The sequence below is a fragment of the Cyphomyrmex costatus genome, unplaced genomic scaffold (assembly GCF_001594065.2).
Source record: "Cyphomyrmex costatus isolate MS0001 unplaced genomic scaffold, Ccosl1.0 scaffold100, whole genome shotgun sequence".
Taxonomy (NCBI): domain Eukaryota; kingdom Metazoa; phylum Arthropoda; class Insecta; order Hymenoptera; family Formicidae; genus Cyphomyrmex; species Cyphomyrmex costatus.
In genome coordinates, this window is record NW_017274955.1 from 1,731,955 (window position 1) to 1,744,356 (window position 12,402).

Genomic DNA, 12,402 nt, shown 5'->3' on the forward strand with positions numbered 1-12,402 from the left:
CTAATTTAATAAACGGAATGGCGAAAGATTTCAAACTGAAGATGATTTTGGCCGTGAATAATTTTGACGATGAAGCGCTTAATAAAGAAATCGGAGCGTTACAGGAGACGAGCCCAAGTTGTATGACTCGACCCTTAATCGAGTTACGAGGAATGAATGGAGCTACTGTAATTCTTGTTGAACACACGTGCGTGTGTGCATGCGTCGTCGGTGCGTGATTATGTATCCGCAACATGCATTATCGGGTCATTTCTTTTATTCAAAAATGGGGCGACATCGCGATCGTAAGGAAAATATGTATTCTTATTCATTTCTATTATTTTTTAATTAAAGTTTACGTCAATTAAAAAATTAGATTTTAGGTTAATTTCAATTAAGGAATACAAAGGAAACTAGAATTTTTTTACTTTTCTCGATCAATCTTACTTCACATGAATGTTCGATATAATTCCTCATATTTTGTAATACAAATTTCAATAGTCACACAATTAAATACTGAGTAATATTGAAAATTTATATAGACAATTCAAGGGAAAATCCTTTCTCTTCAAGAATCGGACGACTCAGTCTTTCTTTTAATACAAGAAAAGATACGTTCAATATATAATTACATATCTAAAAAAAAACTATTCTAATGAAACTGCAATAGTGAAAGAGAAGGAACATGCTGTCGCTTGCTGGAGATCGGTAGCTCGATCGTAATTCAAGTAGGATTAAGTGCTAATTGGCCTCGTTAGAACGGTGCCGAGTTAGCGCCTTGGTCCGAAAGGCGCCTTCCAATTATTATTTTCTTTTTTTCCAATGCTTCTCAACCACTCGAGCGAGTGGGCGCCTTTCATCGAGGAATGCACTTACTGCAATTCTCCATTGCTATCTTCCTTTTGTTAATTGCGCATGTGAAAAATGTTTTCCTCATACATCTCTACCTGACTTGCTCTTTTTATTTCGAGACTTAATTAAGTGTAGCAACAAGATAAAAAATATATCTTTTATTAGATAATAAGATAATAATTACGAGAAGTAGCTAATTAGAAAGTAACCGCAACTAATGTTACGAAATGAGTTATAAAACGTAAATTCTACTTTATAGAACATCTTCTTTTAATGAATATTATGGTATAATTGCAGAAAATATAGATTAAAAATTACATTTTCACAGGTTAGGCAGAAGTCGAGCTTCAAAATAGAATCAAGCCGTCGTTTTATAAAATGTAAGCAGAACATGGGTATAATACTCACTCCACCTAATTTCCGCATAATTGCGTTTCGCGAAGACGAAATTAATTTACAATCGTAATTATTCTCTTTAACTTGTCAGAATTGTCAGTATCGTGTAAGAGATAGAGAAACAGTTTAAGTATATTTGTGTTTAACAAATTTATTGTCTTTAAAATTTTTATTTTTCATTTCTATATAATATGTTTTAACATATCCTAAGTTTATTAAAATCGGAGAGGGTCAGTTTCCTTGTAAGAAAAATGAATTTATTTCATAGCTAAAAATAGCAGAACAATGTGTAGGTATACTCATTTTGTTGAATTAACCAATTACAATAGAAAAATTAAGTACTATTAAAAATTCTATCTCTTGACTTCATAAATTTCTACAAACAGTCAGCTTCAAACTTTTGCAGCATGTTGACTCTCGATGCTAAGTACTGCTTTCAAATCAGCCTTCACAATTTCTACATTTCAATAAAATTAAACAAGCTCTTTTGTTTACATTTCAGAGAAAAGAATTAGTTTTAAATATCAAGATTAAAAAAAATTTATTTAATATAATCATTGAAATTTTGTATACTATAAGAATTTAAAGCTCGATTGCTTCAAGGTAAAAGCAAAAGGTGAGCATTTTTAATAGTAATATTTTAATTTTATTGTTAATCAATTTCATGAAACAAGTATACACTTTCATTGTTTTTATTGTATTTATAAAGATATAGTTTTCGTGAAAATAAAATTTATGGAACAACTATGTAATATTTATATTAATATAGTATATATCTTTTTAAAGAATAAAGAAACTTTTTATTGTGGAAGCTTTTTCACCACTTGTGAGTGATCTATTACGATGACCTTACGAAGAAAATTACAGATGAAAGTTACTGATAGCCTCATTGTCGCCTCTACTTGTTCGCAGTGGACAACAACGGTTAAACAAACAGACAGCAGAGTGATGGACGTTTGATTCCAGAAAAGGCGATTATGAGTGACTTGATGCAACTCTGACGAGTATTAAAGTAACGTTGACACGACGTTGTAAACTCTGGGTGAGATCTAACGTCTCGCTAAAAAGGTTCTACGATTCTCGGGAAAAGCGGCACCAAGCGGTTCGTTCGCTTGTCTCGACTTCTGCAAATTGTTTAATTGCGCGGTCATTGCGGAATTTCTGGACGATGAGCTCACATCATCGTTGCCGTCGTCATCGAGACTGCGGGTTCGCTTCCGTACTTATGTGTTCCGCGAAGATTTTGCTTCGGCGAATTCTAGTAATATTTATTTGGAAAGTCGCCAAGATACGCATCTAACGTCACTTTTATAAAAAGGTTCTTCTTGTACTTTTTACAAGAGCTTATAAATCTTTATATATAATCTTATATTTTGTCATATAATATAGAAATTTTATTAGTACCAGAACATCAATGTTGAGGGTGACACTGTAATATTGCTATCGATATGCAAATTTTATGTATAAAGAAATAAGTTAATTTTAATTAACGTAATACAAAATTTTCATATATTTTCATACACTTTTAATAATAAAGTATTTATAATTTGGGTCTTTATAAACACAAAAATAACTTAAATTATTAACTCAAAGAGAAAAAAAATAAGCATACTATCGAATTCAATTGATAATAAATAGAATAAAAAGTAAAATTAACATTTATTGACAAATTTATGTCTAAAAAAATTAAATTAATTTTCAAATTATTAAAAAGCAATAGTTTTGTTACTAACAATTATTATAATCATTTTGTTATTAACAATTATTATAATCAGTTATTTACTAATGATTTTAGAATTATAATTATATTATTTGGTTTAATTATTCAATTTTAATTTGCGTTTAATTCAATATGTACAAAAAACAAATATTTGAGTCCTCCTCCGAACGACCGGAAATACGTCAGTTCGCGCGTCATAAAGCACGCAATAGTGAGAGGGTTGCCGAAATGTTCGTTCGCGCGTGAGGAAGCGCGCGACTTTAATTGCAGGAAAGTGCGATTCTAAAAACACGCGTCGTTATTTGTGTCCTAATAAACGAAGAAAAACTCGTAAATTATTCTAATGTAGACTGTATATAGCTTTGGCTGCATAAAAATTGCTGTAAGATTTCCACATAAAAAACTTTCTGGAATTTAATTAAATTGTGAATTGACGGATCCAATCTGATGTCTGTAAAAAATCTAGAGAAAACTTATACTTCAAAAATGGATTTTCCGATTGCAATTATTATATGAAGCAATATATTTATTTGGACTCAAATTTGAATGTTCTAATCTCTCTCTCCCTCTCTCCCTCTCCCTCTCTCTCTCTCTCTCTCTCTATTATGTCCAACGATGTCTTTGTCTCTGCATATTGATAACCACAAGATAAAAGTTAAATAAGGCATTTTTCAAGGAATGTTATCAGAAAATACCAGAGTAATTTTATCACGAGAAATAAAAACACGAAACCCATAAACTAGGAAGCTGGAAAGTGAATTTAAAATAGATATATTTAAAATAAAATAAGGTAATTTTTTAGTTTAGTTTGCGATTGCTCTAAAAACTTACGAGAAATTCTAGATGATTATCGCAAATTTTAAAATATCTTAGAAAATTTAAAAAAATCATGTTTATTTACACGTTTATTTTCTATTTCTCCTGAAAACGGTAGATATCTAATTGATTGTAAAAAAAATGAGAAAAACATTTGATTGAAAATAAACAAATCAGAAAGTTCTGATAGTATCAATTAGATTTCTATTTTATAATAAATAGAAATCCAGTAGAATTAACCAAAAAATTCTAATTCGTCTATTTTCAACCAAAATTCCGTTTAATTCAACCACACATCTTTCTAAATTCTTATAATATATGTATAACATCTTAATTTGCTAAGGATGCTTGTAGTTATATTCTTCTGTGCTTGTGATGTAAACTGTAGTCAACATTAATTACACTGTGTGACCCCAAAAATTTTCCAAAGGGCGCGTGGGTTTGGTTATGTCGGGGGCACGGCCCACTACCATTTCCCCAAGGGATTTGGCAAAGTTAGATCGTACAAAAATGGGGAATCAATTTATAGTTATAAATTTTGAGGAATACAGGTAGCGCGATTTGAGGTTACATATATATATAATTTTAGTTTTTTCGTATTAAAACTGCGGAATTATTTTTTATTTCTAGGTAGAACTGTAGAACTATGAAAAGTGCTACTGGAACTGTTATAATTTTTTTGATATCGACAGAATGTCGTGCCAGAGCAAAAACGTTGCTGTATAGGGCACATTACGACGAGCACTTGTAATGAAAAATTTTATGTGTAACGAGTGGGGGCATATTTGTTTATAGATCGGCACGGACGCTCGTGCGCTCGTGCTCGGCTGCGCAATAAACAAATATCCTCCACTGTTACACTATGTACTATTATTCAGCAATTGACCAGCAAAAATCAGAAATCATGGAAAGTAGAGATTTTCCTTTGTATCGACATTCCATCTGCATGATTTGTTGATGAAATTTTTCACCTTGTTCGTCTGACTCTGTAGCAAGTTGCTTTTCAAAGAATTGAAGGTGGTGGTGTAAAAAATGGATTTTCAATGACATATGAACGCCAATATTCTTAAAAGCGGTCATCATATCATCTACTAATATACGGTAGTTTTCAACTTGATGTTTCCCGAGAAAATTTGAAATCACAATTAACATTCTTACGTTTATTTAACGCGTTATAAAGTGATATTGGTGCCATTTTCTATATATAGAATGTATAAAAATTGTTAAATGTTGTTATTTTATTTTGAAAATGCATATCATAGTTGGTTTTTAGTAGAACTATCGGGAACTGTTGCTAAAAGTGCAAATATCAATTTTTTTCTCGTACTTTAGAGGAAATCTGACGTGCCAGATTCGCATAGATAGCACGCCATATTTTCAATTTTAGTTTTTTCATATTAAAACTGCGAAACTATTTTTTATTTCTAGGTAGAACTGTAGAACTATAAAAAGTGCTACTGGAACTGTTGTAATTTTTTTGATATCGACAGAATATCGTGCCAGCTTCACAGATCCTACTATCTAATGCTATCTCATATATTTGCAAAACAAAGTTCGCGCTCGAGCGCATAAATGTGAGTGTATGTGTATGTATGTGCACGTATTTGTGATAATATTTGATCTCAAAACCATGATAATAGCGCAACTGGTACTCCTCGAAATTAATAACTTCAATACCCCATTCTTCTACGATCTAACTTTACCAAATCTCTTGGAAAAATGATAGTGGGCCGTGTTCCCGATACAATCAAACCCACGCGCCCTTTGGAAAATTTTAAAAGTTGAAGTCGGTCACACAGTGTTATCGATTTGAAGTTACAGGAGTTGAGCGATACGGTGCGGTGCCGAAAATCGATATGTCCTTTGTCATTAAGACACCACACATCGCAAACCTACGACGTCGACAGGAAGTATCCTGTTACGTGACGTATTTACGGTCGCAATACTTAGAGAACACAACCTTAAGGCTGCGAGCCTTGTCGTGTCGCAGAGAAAATTCGTCCTCATGAGATCTTCGGCGAGAAGAACAAGAGGAGCTACCCTCTTGCACTTCGAGGACACGTCGGCTCTGTCTTGCGTCTTCGAGAGTGCTTGTTTCACAAATGTTTATAGCACTCACGTTGCGAAGGTAGTTTCAGATGTACAAAAATCTCGAAAGATATTTTCTTTTTTTCCACTCTTTCTCGTAAACCAAGCTATATCCGGACGACGACGCCGACGCGCGTACTATAAATCGTACTACTCTTGAGGGAAAGTTCGATACCGGCAACGGACAGAATGGTGAGAGTGGAAATTAAACAGTCGCTCGTGCATCACTCTGTTTATTTTACTGCGAGGCAAAGCTTTCGTCAAGAACGGAAATTTTCAGAGAACGGTTTTTCGTTTTGTTAACAAATTGAAGGGACAAAGGCACGTGATAAAATCGCGTACTTCAGGCCGCCATGTAAGTACAAAAATAATTAATGTGCACAATATGTTATTTTTATTGAGAATAAATATAGAATAGAGACCCTATAATAAATCACGATCAATTTTGTCAAAAGCCTATCAGAGAAAGGCATATATATATATATTGAAAAAAGATATGGTGATAGTTTTTAAATAATAAGCAAAATAATTTCAATCAATATATGATTAATATATAATAAAAAATATATACATAAATAATTTTCTAAATATGTAGCAAGTATTATTAAACATAATAATATAACCAACCGCATTTGGTAATTATAAAATATTTAAAAAAGTATAAAACTATTTTTTTGTTTATATTAACCGAATATTTCATTAAAATTAGTTTTTCAAGATTTGATCATTATTATCCAACACTTTTTTTCAATCCTTCCTGAATACTCTATTCAGGAAATAAAAAAATTACTTTTTAAAAATAACTATTAGTTATCATTAGCAGTTATTAATTCTCAAAAGTAATTCGTTACTATTATCGTTATTTAAAAAGAAACAATTCGTTATTTTTTTTTTGTTACTTTTTAAATGCTGAAATAAGATCAGTTTTAAAAAAATTGCAATACTTTTTATTTAAATATTAATAAAGCAATAAACAATAATGACCGATATGTGAAAACAGCTACAAAGAGAAATACTTTTTGAATTCGAGCTATGACTTGGTGAATAATATTTTATAGTGAGTTCATATATATATTATATATACATATTCAGTTTTACAAACTATGGGTCAATTAAATTTTCGATCTTGGAACACAATCCGTTTGAGGATATTTTTCACAATAAATATTGTAATATATGGCATCAGTTCCGTCAAAATTTAAATACTAGTATTCATAAAGTCTGTCCTTACGTTAATACATCTCTGTGATTGATTTATGACATTCTTAAAACGTCATTAAATCACAGAGCTATAGTATATTAAAATAGTAGTATATAAAGATTCTACTTTTAAAATGGTTTTGAAGTAAGAACGAATTATGAATATCTGCCAAAAATTATTGAAGATTCAATACATAAAAAGTAATGATAGAAGCAATTGTAAAATTCGTTACTATTACCCAAAAAAATGTAATCGTTATGTTATCAAAAAATGTATCAGTATTACTGTAACTTGTAACGGTAGCAATGTAACAATGTACTTTCTGGGTTTTCCGAAGACCCACACTGCGTGACAAATCTTAATTTAATAAACTTCTAGAATTTAGATATTATTCGACATTAAAAATTATATGATTGAGACTAGTCTAGTATATTCTTCTCGAAATTATTACTAAAATATCAATAAAATATATCTTAATAAATATCAATAAAATATCAATAAAATATATCTTAATAATATTACCAAGGATGTTAAAATTCGTTATATGGTTTTAACTTACTCGTGCGACAAGGCGAATATTCCTGTGATTCGTTGAAGTTATTAGAGACGATCCAGCATGTTCCTACCGGTTCTCTCCTATTGCCCACTGTAGAATCCTTATTCCATCTATTATCATCATACTTGGGTTGTGACACCGAGAACCAAATGTACCTGGGCGCGCATGCCTGCGAACATAAAACAGAGATTACGTCGCTATTAACGACTCGAGCTCTCGACTGCCTTTATTACGGAGACGCGGTTGTTCGTACTTTCTAACGATCGCTTCGATCGCAATTAAAACACGCACACAGCTGATTGCCGGTTCCGCCGGTCGTTAAAAAGCGGTTGCGCACCGGGAAGAAAAGAGAACGCGCGTACGACGAACTTAAAACCGCATGTCGTGGTATGTTTATAGTCGCACCTATACGTGACGGCATCACCGTCGACAAATCGCGCATTAAGACTCGATTCTCACTTCCCATTTAACTCTGAACTGTGTTGGTGGAAATACCGGTGTAAATCGCTGAAGATAGATTTCTGCCGTATACAACCGTTTCACAATTATCTCGGCATGACCGCAAGATTTTAGAATCTTCTCTTTGTAGAATCGTAAAGAGGCTGCGATAAATTGGGTAGGTTTTACGTTAATTAGTTTCGCATACCTTTCCGTTTCTCACAATGGGGGAAATATGACTGCAGTATTGCTATTATGCTTAACGGCTCATTTAACGATAAACGTACAGCAGGAATACAGACGTGTTTACTAACCGCGGGAAGCACATTGCGCAATTCACACGGATCATTGCCGTATTTAGAGGTGTACGAGATTTCCACGGGATACAGATGTATTCACGCAATTCGTACACTTTGATGACTCCTTAGAGGTAAAAACACTTCTCTGCTGCATAATTTTCGCTGCCGCTAAACATTATGCATTACCAAGCATTCGATTATTGCAGGCAAGTATCATTAATACTAAATTCATGCTTTAGGCATTCCCCCATAAATATGCCTTACATGAACAACCTGTAATTTGATTCCATTCCAGTAATGCACGAACGATCTTACAATCTATTGCACATAATCTATTTCTTCTAGAAATAAAAAATGTTCTTTCAGTTAAAAAATATGACGTTAAGTCGTTGACTTTTGCAGAAAATTAATTAGAATTCTTATTATTTGATTACTGTAAATTCATAATTTTAAATTAAGTTTTAAAAATTTTAGATCTGTCTAAGTAAAATTAAAGATACAGTTATAATAAAAACAAACTCGACTCTCAATTACATTGAATATGTATATATAAAAAGTTCTTTAAAGTTGCAGCATAATATAACTCACGGTTTCTTTTAAATAGCATTAAAAACGCTATTTAAAATATTAATTTTAGCGGAAAATTAGAGTTCATATTATTTGTATATTTATTCATCATAAATTCACAATTTTAAATCAAACTTTAAAAAGTTTAGTATATATTTATAAGTATAACTGGAGATACAATTGAAATCAAACTATATATAAAAATAATACATTATATAAATACATATATGTATATATATTTACATAGAATGTATATATAATATATGTATGTATACATACAGTTATACACGCGTTAAAGTCTTTTAAAGTTGCGACATAAAATATAACTGATAGCTCAAGGTAAAAACAATTTTTCTTGATTTAATTTCTGATGCGTGTATCGTTAAAAGTACATTAGAGTCATGTGAATGATTGTGAAACATTGTTCGATAGAATTTCAAGCAAGATCTTATCACTGACGATGTCTTCTTTTGGATAGACCGGTCCGAGGCACGGTTGCAGAAACTATTTTGTTAGACGGCCCGATCCAACGGCGAGGTCTCTCACGCACAATGATCGTCGCATTACGTCAATCTGTACTTGGCCAACCAACCAGAAGCAGCTGATGGCCTTAATAACGCGACGTAACGTGCAAGCGTATAACGACGGTATTTATGCCTGATGCCTCAGGTCTACGTCATAAATCTCTCGAAATACGCGCAATCTGCCCCGACAACTTATCGCGAAGTACATTGCACATCTCAGCACGATTAATCTGTTGAAATCACAACTGGGGGCAACTGGCGGTTACATTCTTCGAGTGCTACCGCGGGTGTAGCCTCATCAAGAAAATAAAGAACCGCGTTGTATGTATCACTTGCTAATACTTTAAATGTTTCTGAAGGCTACCAATAGACATAGCATACGAAGTTGTGTAACATAGTCCTTTTTATTATTGTAAGACATTCTAGAATGTGTCAAGAAAACGTCGGTATTGTGTTTCATATCTCTGCACTGTGCGGTTATAATAAAGTTGATAAAATTTCATCTCTCTCGTCTAAAAATTGTCTCGAGACGTTGTGTGGCTTTAGAAATAGCACGTTAGTTTCTTATGCGATTGCATAATTTGTCACTGCTGGCCAACATTTTAACTATTTTTCAAGGCTACTTGTATAAATGAGCTTTAACAAGACGCACGCTGATTCCGCATGCACGAAGATCGCGTGAACGAAGCCGAGCTCTTAGCAGAGCGAAAATATACGGGCGTAATGATCACACAAAACTATGCACTCACGCAATCATGCATTATTAATTGCGAGTCAATTAAGGCAAGTTACAATGGTACGTCATTATACGCATCCCTCTTGAAAGGGTCGCCGTGACCCAATCTTAATCGAAAATTACAAAAGGACTCTTCTCTGTCTTGATTAAGTCGTTATCCAGCGAAAATATAATCAGACTGGTCTGATGGATCTGAGGTTCCGGACATTATCGAAAAGAGACGCTCTTAATGACGATCCGTTTTGTTTCAAGCGGACTAATTAGACGAAATCAGGAACGTAACTGTACTTAAACGACGCGTCATTATTGACGTACCTCAAATTTGTGGACAAGGTCTACTTCGCGAGGAAGTACCCAAACTGATTGTTCCACGAAAGTTTTTGTTCACGTCGGCAGAACACGGCTTTTGAAACGATGCCGGCCTACCGATTGAATGTAATGATCGTCACGCTGCCCGCCTATCGACGATCGTCGAAGAGGAAAGACGAAGGACACGAGAAAAAGAAGACGCGCCGAAGTGCCGCAATTTATCCATTGCGCCAGTTTAGCTCAATCGCTCAAGTCCGTTTTAGTGCGCACGATCTACCCGTTTGTGAACGCCGAAATCGTTCATCGTCAGTTCACCGATACGGGTCTCTGATAAGTCTGATCTGCCGACAAAGTTAATGTATTATTTCGCACATGGTATACTTTAAGAAATTTGCACGAAACAGAAACAAGAGGTAACAAAATAAGAATTCTCTTTTATACATTTTTCTGTTACTCCATTTTTAATTAAATATTAATCTAATTTTTTTTTTCGACCTGTTTAATGTACTGTAAAAAGGTTTTTCTTTTTTCATTTTTTCTTTCTTTTTTACTTTAATTTATGCATTGTGTGTTCATTAAACGATATAACTATTCTCTCTGTGTTAAAAAATATGTACTAGAATTTTGTTTACTGTGAAAATAAAAATTATTTGATTAGTATAAGAAACAAACACGAATTCTGCCTTTGACATTCGGTCCATCTAAAAAGCCAATCCATCATATGCCATTAGGAATTCTATAATGTTTACGAAAGGAATCCTTTATATATATGTGTACAATTAAAAGTTCAAAAGCTAGGAATAATAATAATTTGTTGGAAAATATATAATAAATTATCATTTACGAAGATAACGCAGGATGCAACGAAGCGTCAATCTCTAAAAATGCTTCAAGAATGCATTTCGATAACGCATGCTTCACAATTTTCAAAAGTGCAAATAAGTCGCGGTTCGTTAAAGGGGACGGAAGAATCTAAATGCCTCTAACGATACGCCACTAAAGACGAGTCTTTGATTGGTAGAAAAAACAGCTCGACCTCACCGCTTTTGCGCAACCAAATTGCCATGGACAAACACTGCTAATAGCCGGAAATTAGTTCCATGAAACCCGATATATATTTAGGGCAACGATTCAATACAATACCGCGAGAAATTAGAACAGACCATTTTCGTTGTACAAAGTACGTCATACACATGTTAAAAATTTGTAAAAAAAAAAAGATAAAAAACCAAAATCGAAAATATATTCCTGCAATATCTATTTTTTTTCTAATATTTTTTACATTAAAATTGAATTATTTCAAACAATATATATTTTGTAAAAATTAAATAATAATATAAATAATTTCGCGACAGAACATCCAAATTTAATTTTTACGTCACCGTTCTAAAGATATAGTGTAACGATGTATATGACGAAGATTACGAAGAAATTCTGCAAATAATTAAACATCGACAGCATAATATAACCGTACATCAGACAATGAGACTACACGGTGACGACCACGTGATGGTTCGAACGAAGCTTATACGTGGCGAAATTTCGAAGGTGTGGCCGATTCGCGATTTGCGCTTCATTAAAGAGCGCGAAAGAATTTAAGGGGAAGTAACGACGTGTGGTGTATACGTGTGTACGGGACGCTTTCGAATAAGCGTTTTGTGCGGCAGGAAGCTCACGGCAATGAAATTGCCCCGACGAAAGTAACGTGCGACTAATTGTAAGAGAACAGGAGGAAGGGAATAATAATATCCGTCTGCTGCGCGCGCGTTCCGCCTCGTCTCATTCGCTTTTCTTCTCCGATTGCACGGAGATCTACTCTTCATTAAAAAGGACCACTTGAGCTTAAAGATGGTTAATGACACGGTACCTTTAATGTCTTCACTCGGCCGCTCTTCCTCGTCTTTCACCGACGCGCGAGAAC

At 33.5% G+C, this 12,402-nt stretch overlaps 1 protein-coding gene across 1 annotated transcript in view; it reads right to left on the reverse strand.

Annotated features, from left to right (window-relative positions):
- Positions 1–12,402, reverse strand: part of if (integrin subunit alpha inflated) — an 83,455-nt gene that overhangs the window by 21,934 nt on the left and 49,119 nt on the right. The window contains exon 4 of the mRNA XM_018537596.1: positions 7,612–7,777. Coding sequence (XP_018393098.1) covers positions 7,612–7,777 — 166 coding nt within the window. The remainder of the gene's footprint in view (positions 1–7,611; positions 7,778–12,402) is intronic.